The sequence below is a fragment of the Muntiacus reevesi genome, chromosome 3 (assembly GCF_963930625.1).
Source record: "Muntiacus reevesi chromosome 3, mMunRee1.1, whole genome shotgun sequence".
Taxonomy (NCBI): Eukaryota; Metazoa; Chordata; class Mammalia; order Artiodactyla; family Cervidae; genus Muntiacus; species Muntiacus reevesi.
The window spans coordinates 8,695,658-8,713,375 of record NC_089251.1 but is presented as its reverse complement, the minus strand read 5'-3'; the positions used below and the strand labels follow the sequence as shown (position 1 = coordinate 8,713,375).

General features: G+C 48.2%; 1 protein-coding gene across 7 annotated transcripts in view; it reads left to right on the top strand.

Moving 5' to 3' along the window:
- RALGPS1 (Ral GEF with PH domain and SH3 binding motif 1) overlaps window positions 1–17,718 on the top strand; it is a 299,089-nt gene that overhangs the window by 139,251 nt on the left and 142,120 nt on the right. For all 7 annotated transcript variants that reach the window (XM_065928425.1, XM_065928423.1, XM_065928426.1 and 4 more), the window contains one exon: window positions 2,041–2,167. In XM_065928425.1, coding sequence (XP_065784497.1) covers window positions 2,041–2,167 — 127 coding nt within the window. The remainder of the gene's footprint in view (window positions 1–2,040; window positions 2,168–17,718) is intronic.

Genomic DNA, 17,718 nt, shown 5'->3' with positions numbered 1-17,718 from the left:
GGTGAAGGGCCTGCTCAACTTTACAATGGGGCCATTCACAACTAGAGGATCTGGTTCTGTTCCGGGTATATGTTGTTTATTTATAGTGACTTTCTCATCCTTAAACGTTCATTTCAAATGCTTCTCTCTGCATATCTTCCCTTGATGCTTCCCTTGCCCATTATTTACCTACTGTTGGTCTGAGTTCTTATCTCTACTTACTTACTTACCATGGTGCTGTAATATACATGTCTCTGCTCTACTGAATCAAGTTCCCCAAGGGTACTCTGACAAGTCACTTAATCCTTGTGATTATGAACCTGAAATAGCGGCAGTCGTCCTGGCTCCATCTTCGTCCCTGGGCTTTGTAAAGATCAGATGAGTTGTATGTTTTGGTGCTTTACAAACAGCAAATGGGAGATGATGGCGTTATTTCCTGTCCATTTGCTAATATGATGAATAACAGCCTTAAATTAACAAGCTGGTTAAGCAGCCATTGTTCCTAGCATCTGTGTAGCGTCCCCTGATGTGTCCTGAATTTCTCAATGAAAAAAAAAAAAACCTCACTGTTTATTCTCCAACTTCTTCATTACTGGGGACGTCCTTTCAGCTTTTTCTTTTGCCTCTCCTCTCTGAAGTCCTTAAGCTGTCACTGCTCAGCTGGGATGTTGCACAACTGCATTCTCTGTGACTCCAGAGGCTGAGGATCAAGGAATTAGCCAAGGCAGCCTGAGTTCCCCGATGCACCAGACATGGCCTCAGTCTGGGATTTGCAGACCTGGGCCCCAGGAACCCAAAGGGCCGCTTCAGTTTGAAAGGCTGGCTTCCCCTATTGCTGGGCAGTACTGCTCTCCTTCTCTCTGCTGTATGATGGAGCTGTTGGCCACTGGCCTACGTTAGTCTGATGGATATGGCAGGGTGGCTGGTCCTGGTCCTTGCACAGACCATGGGGTCTCAAAACCACACTTGACCGAGGATGCTCCTGGCCTAGGGTCCCTCTCCATTTATGCTCCTGGGCTCAGCCATGGACCTCAGATCCCAGAGGCACTGGCCCTGGAAGCTAAACTTGGGGCTTTCCAGCTTCAGCCACGTGCTGTGCTAGAGCCAACCCTCTCCACCGACCCTTTCCTGTATCCTCTTTTCAAGCCTGTTCTCAGCTTAGATTCCTTTCCTCAAAGCCATTTTATTCAAGGAGCCTCATTGCCATTTCCTGCACTGGGCCTTGACGTAGGACTTGCAGGATGACCACAGCATCAGGTCTGGAGAACCAGGATTCAGTTTCTATTCCTTTCTTCCAGGAAGCCTCTTTATGAACACAGAGCCATCCTTTCCCTGGTGACCAGCTTTACATACCAGAGATCTCAGTCATAAAAGATATTACTTCTTTAATCTCTGGGCTGTGGGTATCTGCTTATCCTGTAGTTGCATAACTAAATCACCCCTAGATGACAGCATGTGGGAAAAGGTTTAGCTTATTTTGACTAAAACACCATAGCCAGTGTAAATAAGACACAGCCATGGACCACAGGGGATCTGGAGGAGATAGCCCTGATTGGAGAGATGGCCTGGCTAGGTGCACAGAATGGGCAGGCGAAGTGGCTAACATTTTGGGGGGGGGGCCTTCAGTAATGGCAGAGATTTTGAGGAGGAGTAAGAAGTTGTGAACCCAGGGAGAGAGATGTAATGAGGCTGTGAAATAGCTCTGGGTGACCTTGAGGAATTTGCTTTACTCTCCCAGCTCCTTGTTGTGGTGGGGTCTGTGTACCACAGTGGTGGTCACTACGCAGGGGATTCTGGTGTCGGACGGAACAGTGGACTCAGTAACTCTGGAGGGTACCTTCTAAGTGTAAGGTTTTATGAAAAATGACTAAGTTGAGTTGTGAAACGTTCCATCTCCACAAGACACAGCTTCTTACAATGCCTAGTTGCACCCAGGATTCTGCAGACCACAGACATACCATTTAGCATGTTTCCTTTTAGTTTTTGTTCACAGCTATCCTTTCTCTTTAGTTTCTTCTAGTTTATTTGTCTTCTCTCTCATAATCTTTTTTCTCCCACCAGCTTTTGAATCGAAAAGACAAGACCACCTTTGAGAAACTGGACTACCTGATGTCCAAAGAAGATAATTACAAGCGGACTCGGGAGTATATCCGAAGCCTGAAGATGGTTCCCAGTATTCCCTATCTAGGTAGGAGTCTGAATCAGATTATTGTTTTTTTAAGAAACCTACTCAGCACCAGATGAGATGTTTTTACAGTTTCTAGTTGAGAAAGTTCCACAAAGCAGCATGGGTCATGGATAAAGAGGTTGGCTCTTAGGGTTAGAACAGGCTGTTGTTACTCCCTGAGAATGGGAACTTCCTGATGAGGGTCCCCGAACAAGGGATATTCTGCTGCTGATACAAATGCCCAGTGAATCCCAAGCCTCCCCAGCCTGTAGCTCAGAAGGATCATGAGACTCTTTACTGGTCTAACTGCATCCTTCTGAACTGGGGGAGCGTGTCAGTTGCTCAGTCGCGTCTGACTCTGCGACCCCATGGACGGGGGCCCGCCAGGCTCCTCCATCCATGGGATTTTCCAGGCAAGAATAGTGGAGTGGGTTGCCATTTCCTTTTGCAGGGGTTCTTCCTGACCCAGAGATCGAACCTGGGTCTCCCACATTGTCAGCAGACTCTTTACTGTTCTGCGCCTCTAGGGAAGACTGAACTGGGGGAACTCAGGCCCAAACCCCTGTGTTCTGATTCTCTGGGCATTGCTAATATATTATGTAAGATTTGTCTCAATGAAATTATTATAATGATTATTGATTTTACTGATTCAAAAATAATGTGTTTATTGCAAGGAATTAGGAAGATAAGAAGATTAGTATCATTTGTTATCTCATCCAGAGATAAACATTATTTTGGTCCAAATCTTTTCATTCGTTTGGGTGCATATAAAATCTGTATGTTTACTCTATTGTGAACATTTGATGTTATTACCTGCATTTCTATACTGTGACTCAGTCCCACGTGGATTTGTCCAACTGAAATCTGCTCTCTAATAATGACATATAAATTGTCTCTACATTTTTGCTATTCTGCGTGGCCATCCCTGTTGCATATATTTCCTATGTGTAATTATGATTATTATCTTCTAAGAAATTCCTAGAAGTGTGATTATTGGGTCAAAACTTACGTGAAATTGTATGCCTTTTCACATATATTTTCAAAACGCTCTCCATAGAGGTTGTAGCAATTTATGTTCACATTAGAGGGCAAAGAAATTGCCTATTTTCCCCATGTGCACAAATGCTTTGTGTTTTCTTGTGCTTTTTTTCCTTTATCATTCCTTTTCTTCCTTTGCCATTTTGACAGGTGAAAAATACTTCTTATAGCTTGGTTTTCACAGTGATGCTAATTTTATGATATAAAATAATACTAAGAACAAGGGAAATTAAGATTTTATGGATATGACCCCTAATATTTTCAGAAATCTAGTGCAAGTTTTTTGAGGTATATTTTTGACAACTTTTAAATGTCCTCTTTGAGCATTGTGTATTTGGTTTTTTAATTCCTTTAAAACTAATTTTGAAAATTAACCTTTAGTAGAAGATTGTTCATTTGATCCAAGTTTTCAAATGATTAGCATAAAGTTTTTCCTCACTTAATTTGTTTTGACTGAAAAATTTTGTGTAATTGCTTATACATTTTAACCTCCTGTGTATATGGGTTTATCTTTGCTTTGCATTCCTAATAGCTTGCATTTTCATTTTCTCTTTCTTTTTTTAAAATTTGCTTTGCCAGAGGTATGTCTGCTGGTTTTTCCTAAGGATTAGACTCTGTATTTGTGTATCAGTCACACTGTCTTCCTGCTTTCTAATCTACTATATTCCATCAGTCTAGGATGTGCCTTTTCTCTCTGCATTTTTAAACCTCTCAAATTGGGATGCATCTTTCACTTGGTGGTAACAAAGCATTGTGACGCTGGTTAATTGGTAGCAGTGTTCCTTATGATACATAAAATAATGATGCATCCTAAGTTTATAATAGATGACATCCTAAATTTGATGAAATATGGAATTTATTCTTTTGTCTTTTATGATTAATTTCTTCTGCTTTCCTTAAGTTGTTTTGTATTGTAAACAAATTATTGGCTTATTTGTGTATACATTATTCTTCCCATTTTCACTGGAAAATAGTTACTGGTATACATTTCCCTCTAACTGATGCTTTTGTTGTATCCTATGTGTTTAAATGTATAGTATGCTCACAATAGTCTTAAAAGTGTTCAATAATTATAGTTTCAATTTTTCTTTTATGCAAGTGTTATTTAAGGTAGTGGTGTTTTAAATTTCCAAGAGCTTGAGTTTTTTGTTTTTGGTTTTTTTCAAATGGCTTTATTGAGTTGTAATTCATGTAACACCCATTTAAAGTGTACAACCAGTGGTTTTAAAATATTCACAAAGCTCTGCAACCATCTGCAAAATCAATTTTAGAACGTCTTTATCACCCCAAAGAGAAACCCCGAACCTGTTCGTAGTCACTCCTTTTACTCTAGCCATCTCCCTTCCACCTGCTTACCTTCAGCCGCAGACAACTGCTAATGTACTTTCTGGCCTCATAGATTTGCTTATTTGGGACGTTTCATATGAACTGAATTGTAAAGTGTGGTCTTTTATGACTGGCTTCTTTCCCTGAGTGTTATGTTTTCAAGGTTCATCCATGTTAGAGCATGATCAGTATTTCATTCCTTCTTATTGCCAAATAGTTTTCCGTTGAATGGATGCACCACATTTTATTCTTTTAAAAATTTATTTATTTATTTCTGGCTGTGCTGGTTCTTTGTTGCTGCGCAGGTTTTTCTCTAGTTGTAGTGAACGGGGACTACTCTCTAGTTGCAGTACATGGACTTCTCATTGCAGTAGCTTTTCTTGTTGCAGAGCATGGACTCTAGAGCACCTGCTCAGTAGTTATGGCACATGCGATTAGTTGCTCCGCAGCATGTGGGATCTTCCCGGACCAGGGATTGAACCCGTGTCTCCTGCATTGGCAGGTGGATTTGTTACCACCGCGTCACCAGGGGAGCCCCACCACATTTTATTTATCTGTTCATCATTTGAGGGACACATGAGTTGTTTCACTTTTGCGTTACTGTGGATAACACTACTTTGAAGGACTTTGGGTTTTAAGAACAGTCTTCTCTCTAATTTTTTCAACATTGGTTTTTGGATATATGACCCATGTGCTTTTGACGTTTTTAAAAAAACATTGATATTTGTCTTGTGATTTAATATAAATCAATTTGTATAAATGTTTCATGGGTGCTGGAGAAGATGTAATCTCACAAGTTACTCTTATAATTACATTATAACATTCAGATTTTTCATTTTTGACAACCTGGTCAATCAAGAACAGAAATATATGTTAGAGTCACTTTGCCTTTCTGATAGTTTCTGCCTTACATTATTTCATATACAGTTGACTCTCCATATCCCTGGGTTCTGAATTCATGGATTCAGCCAACCCAGGGCTGAAAATATTTGAAAAAAGAAATCCACAAAGTTCCAAAAAGCAGAGTTTGAATTTGCCATATGCTGGCAACTATTTACATAGCATTTACATCGTATTAAGTATTATAAGTAACCCAGAGATGATTTAAAGTACAGGGGAGGGTATGCGTAGGTTGTATGCAAATTCTGTGGCATTTTACATAAGGGACTTGAGCATCCCTGGATTTGGGTATCTGCAGAGGTCCTGGAGCCAATCCCGTGTGGATATCCGTCAATGACTGAATAGATGTTTTTAACAGATTTGCAGATTTGTTATGAAGGGTCCCATGCAAAATGATCTTGATTCCATTTATTATTTGCTTTTATTTCATTGCTGTTGATTCTGTGAAATTTGATTTATTTTTCTTTTGCATTCATTTTATAAACCTTTGACTGTATTTTGCAATTTGATATTTTAAGTTGTTTTGTCTTAAGTGTGATCCTTGAAAATCATATTTGTGTGTGCTTAGTCGCTCAGTCGTGTCCGACTCTTTGCAACGCCATGGACTGCAGCACGCTAGCTCCTCTGCCCATGGGGTTCTCCAGGCAAGAACACTGGAGTGGGTTGCCGTGCCCTCCTCCAGAAATCATACGTAGTTGGGCCCAGTATGAGAGGCCTTGCCTTTTAGTAGGGGAGTAACAGTCTTTCCTGTGTTTAGACTTAAACAGTGTTATTGAATTATCATTCTTTTTTCTTTTATACCTTCTTATGCTTGCCTTGTTCTCGTCTTATAGCTTGCTGTAAGCTTAGTGTGCTTCCATTTGGGTGACCATGAGAGTGAATCGCTATCTCAGATACGTAGATGGTTGGGCATGCCCAGCTCCCAAGCCCATTCCCACCTTGCCTGAGGCTGATCGATCAGAAAATGGGTTGGTGGCATTAGGCTGGGGGCAACCCCTGGTTTAACCAGCACAGGTGTTCCAGGGTTAAGGATGGCCGCTTCTCTCTCATAAAATGATCACTAGAGTTGCTGTCGATCCTCTGCTTCCTCTGCGCCTGGCACTTGGCTAGGCGCTTTAATGTGTCAACTCGGTGAACGCGCATCATGGCCCAGTGAGTAAGCAGGTGCTGAGAGGTTGCCTCGGGTCACATAACAGGAGCGTGGCAGAGCCAGGCCTCGGCCCAGATGGCCTGGCCGTCAGCCCTCGGCTCTGACGCGGCCCTCTCCCGACTCCCCACCTCCACTGCTCAGGTCATCAGCCTCCCTTTTGATTGTCACCTGTATGTCCTCTGCTATTTATGACTTGTGGATGGTCTCTGTCAGGCACTGACACAGTGGGATTAATAATGCAGTGGGATTAATACACTTGATACAGGCGGGATAGATTGTCTTGGCACTTCCCTGTGATGCTGCTCATGGACCACAAAGCACTGCTGTCTTGGGCTTCCGAGGGATCGGTCACTGGGCCTCAGCCAAGGGCAGACTGGACCAGTAATGTCTTCCCTTGCTGACCTGTGTCCCTTCTCATCAGACTCAGCATATGCTTCCAGACCTCCCCTTCAGATGAGTCCCCTGTTCAGGCCGCTGGCCAGATGCCCCTCATGAGTGACCACGTTAGGCCGAAGGACAGGTCCGCACTTCCGGTGGACATGTAGTCTGTGCCCTGGTCCAACGCCACTGAGTTTCTGGACGGACCCCCTCTGCTTGTCCTTGGTCATCTCATTGCAGCTGTCTTCCTGGCAGATCCTCCCTGAGAGGTTCCGTGTGGGCCTCTGTTCTCCTGGAAGACCCTCCTGCTGGCCCCTGAGCGAGCCCCGCTCCAAGGCCTGCTCCTGTCCCTTCAGCCCCACGAGGATCTCCCTGCCCTCTTAAGCCAGCTGGGCTGCACTTCTCATCCTTGCACCAGAACGACTCCTGACACATACGCGTCAGATGGAAAGAACAGGAGGCGGATCCACCGTGCTTTCTGTCCTCAGGACACTGTGTGAGGGTTTACGATGGCGTGTGGGGGTGCATGATTTCATTAAAAAGAATGAAACAAAACCCCATCCTGAGGGCAGCCAGGGCCTCCCTGCCCTCTGTGGCCGTGGAGAGACCCTGCCCAAATGCAGGTTGTGGTTTTAGTACTAGATTCCTCTTGAAAACCCAACTTGTCCTAGGGATGGATTTGTTTATCAAAAGAGGAAAAGTTACATAATTCCTGGAAAGTACAATATAGGAAAAAATGTCTGAAACCATTTCTTTTTCCCCTGGCAACGTCCTCACTGTAGGTCTTTCCCGTGGGGAGAGGGAGTTATTCTCTGGGAGGGACTTGAGGTCAGTCCTTGATATTTCCAGCTGCTGTGTTCGTTTAGTTCCTGCTTCAGACCTCGAACGCTGCTTCAGTGGTTATTTGCCTCTGATAGCAAGCATGGGTTTTAATTTGGTAACGATTCTTTTAAACCGCTGTGGAAGGTTCGACACCCCATGGTTTCCTGGGACTGACCATTCCCACCCGGTTCTCTTACTCCATGTAAAGATCTCCTCATGTAGTGCTAGCAGTTGTTATTAACCGTGTGGGTGTGTGTTCCAGCTCCTTTCAATGCAAATTTTAGAGCCAGTTGGCTGCACTTTGGTGCACTGTTTCTCGTGAAACATAATTTAAAAAACACCGAGGGAAAAACTTAACCGCGTTTTAAAAATAAGACTCTCTTTGTCCCAAAAAGTTTATTCCCATTTACTTCAGAGTGCAAAAACAGTGGTGGGAAATAGTTGAGTCAGTTATTTGCAGCTTAATTTTATCTGATAGCAACTCCTTGTAAATACCCAGTTTGGATCAAAATGATAGCAGAAGCAGGTTGTGAGCTGTGAAGAGTAGCTACAGCATTTGTTTCTAAGCAGCTTTATTGACTTAGAGGGTGTTTGGTTTTTAGTACCTATAATTCCCTCCAGGAAATAGCTAAATAAAATTAGGAATGTAATGGATTTTAAGAGAGTGAGAGCCTGATTCTGAAAGTAACTATAGGCAGTGTGGAAAATGATGATCTCTCTCACGAAAAAAAGACTAGGCATCCTGACAGCTCTGAATAGTAAGGAGAACATGTAGATTCTTGGTAAATTTACCCAGACTTCTGATAGGTGAAGTGCATTTCTAGAATCTAAGCTCTTCCTTTAAACAAGCAAACCATTCCATTTTATTTTTTTAAAGTAAGGCTTTATTTTCAGATAGAGACTCTGAAGTTTAAAATAAAGTCAAGTTGTCTCCAGATTCAGAGTATAAAGTTAACAGACCTAAACTGAGGGATATCTAAAGGACTTTGGAAAAGAAGTAGTTATCGGCCAAAAAGAAGGGTTTAATCCCGATGCCCCAAGGCCCCCAGAACAGGTGGCAAGGGAGGGGCTCCCGCTCTGGGCCCAAGGGCAGCAAACACCAGGCCCTTTGGAGGATGGGTGTCGGACTCCAGTTCTGCTCCCGTGGAGCTCACGGCCCAGATTTGATCACTGGTAGCGCACTAGAAACCAAATGAGCTGAGTACTGTGGAGGGAAGGAAGGGCAGATGTGCAAATAAAGGGGGCCCGTCCCAGGCTGGGACACCAGAAGCCCTAAAAGATGAATAAGCTGGGTGAGGAGGTGGGATGCGTGCCTCCCAGACAAAGAAAGCAGCTTGTGCAAGAGCCCTGATGTGGGGAAAAACAATGTTTGTTGGAAAAACTGGCTGGAGATTAGAGAGTGCTAGGGGCGCAGGGCGGGAGGGTAGTGAGAAGCAGCTGGAGTGAGAGGGAGGTGAGGTCTCTTAGGGCCTGGACACTGGGAGTGGGGGGCTCAGGTTCCAACCCCCACGAGCAGTGGAGGATCAAGAGGGTTTAGAGTACGGGCGTGGCTGGCTTGGGTTTGCCTTGAACATGGGTCTCCTAGTTGACAGCAGATGCCTGGCTTAGAGAAAGTCAGGCTGTAAGAGGGAAGGCCAGGCCTGTGACCATGCAGAAGCCTGTGGCACATCACTGCATTTCAGAAATTGCTGGGGGTGGGAGAGGGAAAGCCCTTTTGAAAGCAGTTCATTTTTGAGCAAAGTCTTGGAAAGACCTAAAACAGACTTTGGTGAGCATGTCTGCCTGATGGAGATGCATCATCAGGATGAGGCTGATGGCATCTCTCTGTACCTGGGATTTGGGGATGAAGATGTGTGCGCATTCGAGCAGAGATGAAAGGGCACAGACATGCGCTCTCTTGATCGTCCTCCGAAAGGCAAGAGGGCTTGAGCTGAAGGATGCTGGCAGAGCTTCTGCTTCCCCCTTGGTGGGGGTCTCCGCTGCCCCAGGACCAAACTTGGGTGGTTCCCAAGTCAGGGTGACCACAGTGTTATCCAGCTGTCTCTAGGCTTGTCAGCATTAAGGGCAATCCTTTCCTTTAATGCCCAATTGAAAAAATTCCATTCCACATGCAGGAAATCCAGCCTTTTTTCCCTTCAGTTTCCCCACCCCATGTGTTTCCAAGAATCCCCAAGGAATACTCATTTGTTCCACAGATCCATCCTGGTCGTTCCTGGAGCCTCAGCCTGCTGCCTGGCCACAAACCTCTGATCCCTCCCTCCAGTCATCTCCTGCTTTCCTACCCTGTCTCTCCAGCTGGACCCGTGTGGAGCCAGGCTCCTCCTTCCTTAACCGGGGAAGCAGAGCTCAGGGTTGGCTAAAGGATGTCAGGGCCACAGAGGAAAGCCTGCTTTCCGGAATGCCTGCTCCTGGAGCCCAGGGCCATGCCCCTTGCCTTCTCTGCCCGACGGCCACGAGCTGCAGGCCCTGATGTGCCGCCCTCTCTCCTGAGCCCGGAAAGCCTTAGATCAGGTCTCTCCTTCCCCCAGATCAAGGCATCCACCCCCTCAGTGGCCCAGAAGGCAGGGGAAATCTATGTGCTTCTCAGTCAGCAGAGTAACCCAAAGATACAACTCATCCGCAGGGAAGGAATCCTTTCCCATTATTTTGTCTAGTTGTCAGCTGCGTATGATCTCAAACCTCTCCCTTCCAGAGAGGATTTTGCCTTTACTTTTTCAGTCTCAGGATTTGTTACCAGAAAATCCACCATTTTTCTGGGACTTTACAGTCCTGCTCAGTTTTTACAAAAAGCTAGTGGATGCGGTTTCCTTGGTGGCTCAGTGATAAAAAAAAAAAACAAAACCCACCTGCCTATGCAGGAGACACGGGTTCAGTCCCTGATCCAGGAAGATCCCACATGCGGAGGAGCAACTAAGCCCATGCATCACAATGACTGAAGCCCGCCCACCTAGAGCCTGTTTTCAACAGTGAGAAACCACCTCAGTGAGAAATCCACGCACCGCAGCTAGAGAGTAGCCCCCTGCTTGCCACAACTAGAGAAGAGCCCGAGCACAGCAACGAAGACCCAGTGCAGCCAAAAATAAATAAATTAAAACGTTTTTAAAAGCCAGTGGATGTTATTAAAACCCCCACTTTGCAAATGAAGAATTTGCAAATTCTACATTTCACTCATGACCTACCGAAGTCGTATGCCAGCTGGATACCAAGTTTAACTCAAGACTTCTTATTCACGGCTGGGGTTCCACCCACCTTAACTTATGCATCCTCTGTTTATCTTCTCTGTCTCCATGGAGAGAAACAATGTGGGAGGAAAACACGCTGGAGGGGAGGTTTGTTTCTTCCATGCTCTGCAGGCCAGAGCTGAGTGCCTTGTCACGCTGGTCCCTTCTGGGGCACAGGAAGGACTTTCAGTCAGGTTTTCTCTGGGTCAAGCAGTTTTGTGTGATCCCCAGAAAGATGTGAGAGCATGAGCCCATTTTTGTGCCAGCGAAGGTCTGTTTTCCTATCAGGAATCAGTTAGAGTCATCAGGATGACTGCTCTTCTTTGACCTTTAGTCTTTGAGTTTCTAATTAGAAGCTGACAGTAATAATAATGACTATTAGCATACATGCTTTTTACCACGTGACAGGTGTTGCACCAAACATTTTACACAGATTGTCTCATTTAATCCTCCCAACTCAACTTCCTTCGAGGGAGGCACTATTTTTTTTTTTAATTTCTTTTACAGCTGCACAAGCTGAAAAAAACTCACTAAAAGTTTTAACACTTACTAGTGCCACTTTCTAATGGTGAGACCAGTTCTCCAGCCCTGGTCTGACCCCAGTGCCTGCTAACCTTGGAAGATGCCGAATGTTCCTGCTAACAGCCTTTACCCTCTGGGGAAACCAGAGAGTGGGCAGAAAAGAGGAATGGCGCCAGGGCCCTCCTGTGTGGTACGGGGGCTCAAGATGGGAGATGGAGGGCCCTGCCAGGGTCAGCCAGTCCTAAAGGAATGAAGGGTTAGGGATGCAGGAAAGACTATAGAGTTTCTCCAGCCTTAGGACTCACCTGGGGCCGTTGGGATGTCTCTTTTGGAGAGAAAGTGGCCCTGAGAATCTGAGAGATTTCACATGGTGGACAGCTTCTAAGACGGCCCCCAATGATTCCTTCTGTAGCCCCTTCCCCTGGATCACGGCAGGACACACTGACTTGCTACTAGCAAATCGAGTATGACGGAAGTAATGGGGCATCTCTCTGGGATTCTGTTATTAAAGGACTGTTTCTCTGTAGGGTGTTGCCCTCTTCTTCCTCCCTCTTGGCGCACACATCCATGGGGAATCCAGCTGCTGAGTATTTGGCAGTCCTGTGGAGAGGCTGGTGGCGAGGGTGTGAGGCCTGCCAGGAGGCACATGAGTGAGTTCAGAAGCAGATCCCGCCCAAGCGGAGCCTCCAGAGGCAACTGCAGCCCCGGCCGACAGCTTTACTGCCGTCCCACAGGACACCTTGAGCCGGAGACACACCCAGCTGAGACACAGCCACACACCTGACCCACAGAACTGCAAGATGGCAAATGTTCATTGTTGTAGCTGCAAACTGTGGGGGTAACTTGTTACGCAGCAGGGATAACCAGCGCACGGCACCACCTTTATCACTACCTTCCATCTGTTGCTCTGTTGTTGCCCCGTCTGTACTGGACCAAAATCAGCTGTAAAAGTCAACACACAAAAGACTGTCAGGTTCTCAGTGTTAAAAAAGAAAAAAAGACTTGAACTGCCTGAAGTATACTCATTCATCTATTATTGCATACATATTTTGTATGAACCCACCATGGGAATGTAAGAGGTGCTACAGAAACAGAGGGCAAAACAGTGTCCTCAAGGTGCCCACAGACTTGTCGCAGGAGACACAGCAGGCCCCGGGACTGAATTAGGAGCAGGTTGCACTCAGGGCCAGAGAGAGAAAGAGTCTCTTTCTCTCTGAGAGACAAGTTCTAACTGTAGAATCAAGAAATGCCGAGCCACCCCACAAGGCAGCCTACACGATGGTGGAACAAGCCGGCAATTCCTGTATGTATTTTGGGTTTGCTCTATTGATGGAAGTCCAGAGCTGAGACCTGCTCCCTTGTGGAGGTAGGGCCGACCCAGAAAAAGAACGTGATTGCTATTGATGATCTCCCAAACAGAGCAGATGCCTCAGGCTGAACTCCAGACTATGGAAAGCAGGCTTTAGGGAGGAAGACTCCTTTTCTCCCACTCTCTGGTCTTTAGTCTCTGGGGTCTGGGCTTCTAGTGGTAAAGATGGAGGTGTGTACCCTTGGGCCATGGGTGCTGAGCTGACGTCTGCAACGAGGGGCTAGTGCAGGGGCAAAGAGGGTGGAATTACTTCTTACCTGCCTTTGACTGTTTATGGAGAGGAGTCTGTGAACCCATAAATTCAGGACAAGCCATTGATCCCCAGAGTCCTTAAATGTGTACTATTTTCTGTTTCCTTTTCGGAGACAGTATATTGGAGTAGTTAAGAGCCAGGGGCCTTCAGGCCAGCCGCTTTCTTTTAGGCCCTGACTCCACCACTAATTAGCTGAGAAATCTTGGAAATGTTACTTGCTTCCCCTCTGCCTCCCTCCATGGTCTTTAAAATGTCAATAACCACAGGATTTACCTCATGGAGTTGTTGGGAAGAGAAAATTGTTGCATGCAGTGAACCCCAGATAATCTTCTACACGGAGTAAACAATAATTATTTGCTGTAAAATATTTATCATTAAAAAAAAGCTTGATAAGAAAAAAGACTGTCAGATGGCTCTCTGGGACAAGCAGGAAGTTCTGGGTCCCTCTCAGAAGTTATTTTTGAGAGGAGGAAATCCTCTAGGGCAGAGGTGGTGAGTTCCAGCCACTCTGTGAGCAAGAAGGGTCCCTGAGGACAAGCTGACAAGGCCCTAAAGGTCCCAGGAAGTCATCCTCAGAAAGGCCTAGAGCAAGGCATCCAGGTCTACAGTGGCCCAGGAGTGCCTGTTCAGGGCCGGGGTGCTGGGGGGCAGTGGGGGAGAGAGCTCCACTTCGTGCAGCCAGGAAGGCTGTGCCTAGCGGTACCATTCTGCTCGCACTGATCCTTTCCATCTGTTATTGTTGTTCAGTCGCTAGGTCGTGTCTGACTCTTTTGCGACCCCCCTGGACTGTAGCCCGCCAGGCTCCTCTGTCCATGGGACTTCCCAGGCAAGAATACTGGGGTAGGTTGCCATTTCTCTCTCCAGGGGATCTTCCTGGCCCAGGGATCAATCTGTCATCTCTTGCGTCTCCTGCTTTGGCAAGTGGATTCTTTAACACTGAGCCACCTGGGAAGCCCACCGATCCTTTTACAAACTCTTAAAATGACAGAAGGAACACATGGTTTGTCGTAAGACTCATTCACCCGAGAAAGTCTCTGCTTTGCAGAGGCGCCCGGTGCTGACAGGTGGGTGTGTCCTTCTGGGCACTTGAATCCACACATACGAGTATCTGGGCACGTGGGGGTGTGGGAAGAGTCTTGCCCTTTTTAACCAAACGGGGAACATTTGGGTGAACAGTCTGTATTGCACCTTACTTTTTGTTCCCCTTGAAGTGCGGTGGCTATTGTTCAGTGGCAGCAGGTACCCAACTCCTGCATCCTTCCCCGTGGCTCCGTGGCACCCACGGCCATGTGGTGGTTTGTCAGGCTGGGGCCTGGACATGAGTCAATTTGTTTGGCCCCAATTGATAAACCCTTAGGTCGTTTATACTTTCCCCCTTGGACGGATGCTGTGGTGGAGAACACCTCTGTGCCTGTGTCTTTGCTCACCTGTCAGGATATTTCTGAAACACTGTGAGCCGGAGTTAGAATTGCTGGGTGAAGATGACGAGTGATGCTGTTGAGGACCACTCCTGGGCTGCACTGCACTCCCACCAGCTGTGCCTGGCTGCCTGTCTCCTCCACTCCCAGCAGTGCTGGCCTTTACCTACCAGTGACTTACGATGAAATGACAGGGGAAGGAGACCTGTAGTATTAATACACATTTCCCCACCCACGAGTTCTTTGTGCAGAGAAGCTGTTTCCTGCTTCCAGGCTGTGCTCCCTGGGCCTGGGCTAGGCAGCCTGGCCGTCCGGCCTCCCTCCCGGCTGTCCCTGCTTCCTGCCTCTCGCCCTGACTGTCCATCCTCAGTCCCCCTCCCCGCGTCTGCAGCATAGCTCTGCCCTGCCCTGCGGAGAGGCGCTGACAGAAGTCCATGCCCGGCACTCTCCCCTCGGCCTGGGTTGGCTTCCCCAGCTCCAAGGAAGCTGCGTGCTTCTTCTAATTCTCCCCGCTCTCTGAAGTGACTGGGGCGTGGGCCTGTGTCTAAACACTGCGCCAGAGGCAATTCTAATTCCATTCCCTCCTAGCTACTCCTTCTGGACTCCTTAGCCACTCAGGAGAGGTTCTGCTACAGGTCAGGGCCAGTGTGGCCCATCCACCCTTGCCCAGGGAGCCATCATCCTCCCGTGAGACGTCCCTCAGCTCCAGGGGGGCACACGTACTGCCTCAGGGGGAAGGGGTCACCCCTGACCAGCCCGTGGAGACAGATGTATCATGACCATTGGCAAGCGGGGGAGGTGCCGCATGTGGAAGTACTTGGGGAAGGCTGCACAGATGGGAGGGATTATCTGTGTCTGGACTCCCTTGTGTGGGTGAGCTGGCCCGGGATGCCCCAGGTCAGGAGAGACAGGAGTACTGGAGTGTCCACAAGGTCTTGTAGATACCAAGACATGTGTCCACAAGGGGCAGACTCCCAGACTGGGGCTGGTTCCGGCCTCACTGTGAGATCCGAGAGACTAGCCAAGCAAGCCCGGGTCCTGAAGCTGTGAAGATGGGAGACGAGCCAGCACAGCGGGGACCCAGTTACCAGATTGTGCAGACCAAGGCTTGGATGAGATGGAATTGGTGCACGAGGTGACGGCCAGACCAGCCACAGGCGGGACACTCCCCATGCCAAAGGGCGAGGCTTAGTCCGTAGATTGTCTGACAAGAGAAAAGGAGAAAGGCAGGGCCAGCCCCGTGAGTCCTGGCAAAGGACTGGAAGCCCCAGGAAGCTGAGCGATGTCCTCTGTCACTGCCCTTGCTCTTCTGTGCCCTCAGCATGGGGCTAAACTGGGCAAACAGCCCTGACTTCCTGACATCTGGGACCCTACCGTCCATCCGGCTGCTTCTGCACAGGCAGGCTGGGTGACCACCTCACACATCTGCTTGTGTGGGCAGCAGACTCCATGCCTCGTGATTCCCAGACATACAGGACACGATGATGGAGTGAAGGAGGAGCTTTAGTGGTTTCATTTCATCTTTGGGGACCGAGACCTAATCCTCCCAGAAGCAGGAGCTCAAGAGTCATACAAACTCAAGCACAAACCCTGAGTGTCCCAGGCTACATGTTCTCAGGCCAGTCACCTAGGGCCCATGAGCCTCGATTTCTGTTATGTTGAAGAGGGGCTAATTGTAGAGCCCACCTCACAGGGTGGTTGTGAAGGTTTAGAGAGACGCACATGGTGCCTGGCACATGGAAAGCACCCACCCACAGATTTTGGGGGTCATGAGCGTTATCTAGAGGAAATACTGCCTGGAGCCCAGCAGCAGGGGACTCGTGGCATCCTGTATCCATGCAGGCTGTTGAGAAACCCCGCGTATCCAGGAAGGGCAGGAAGAGCCCCATCTGGGCACAGCTGTGTGTCATGTTTAGTGACACAGCTGAGCCTGGGAGGGCAAGTGTCTGCAGGGGAGGAGCTGGGAACGGGACACGATGTAACGAGTAATGGACAGAATCCATCTAGCTGGCGAAGTGCGGTCTCCAACCACAGCTGGAGTATCGCCTGGACACCCTCTCGGGTACAGCGCCAGCTTTGACCTCTCCTCCCGTGGGACCCTGGGAACTTCCCCTACTCCTTCCACCGCCTTGAGCACCAGCCCAGCCTGGTGCCTTCCGCCCAGCTCTGCTTGGAGCCCAGTTCACAGAAGTGAGGTGGACGACCAGCTGGAATGGGCCAGTCGGGTCCCCTGGCTGGGAGCTAGCTGGGGAGGAGAGGGCCTTCAGGTCTTTGCTGGCACTCAGACGAGAAGGACACGTGAGCTCAGAAATTCTGTGCTGGGAAAAGCAGATCCTCTCTCAACGAGAAACAGAGACCCTGAAGGCAAGAGGAAGGGGAAGGGAAGGGAGAGAGGCCGAGAGGCGGCCGCCTGCCCTCTTGAAGGCCTTCCAGGCAGTTTCTGGTTCCTGGCCCTCATGAGGCCCAGCTGCGTCCCTGCTCATGGACTCCGGGAGATACCTCGTGTCCTTATGTAACCAGCTTATTAAAGGAGCTGGACTCAATCAGGTGTAAGAAGAAACCGACTTTATTTTTCCCCAGTGTCCTTTCCAGCCTGCTCTGTGGATTAGCTGTTTTCCCAGTCAACCCAGGGAACTCAGCAGGCCCCGAAGTCTCTCTGCTGTTAACAGTCACGTCCCTGCAGACCGCCCAGGGTAGGGCTCATAAGCCTGGACTCCCACAGCCTGGCCGGGCAGAGGCTCTGGGGTGGGGGAGGTACACGCACAATCCAACAGAGCCCACCTCCGCCCTGGGCCACTGAGCTTTGTGGCCCTCGGGGTGGGAACAGGCGTGACAGACGAGGGAGAGGCAAGGGCCCATCTGATGTGGCCCGTGAGGTTGGAACCAGAGCTGGCGCCCCACGCATGTGCCCATTGCCAGCTCGCATGCCTCTCTTTTCCTCGCTTTGCTATCCTTTCTCCCTGTTTGCTGCTGCTGCTTCAGAATTTCCATTCTGGGCACCTCTGACTCAGCTCCCTTCATGAGGGCAGTGCCCTTCCTTGGCCCTTGGGCCTCCTGCACTGCCCCCAGCCCTCCATGCAGGCAGCGCCCTAGTTCCTAGGAGCCCCCCACTTTGGTCTTGCCATTGGCTCGCAGTGCAGTACCACTTCTCACTGCTTCCCGCCCCGGCCTGCGG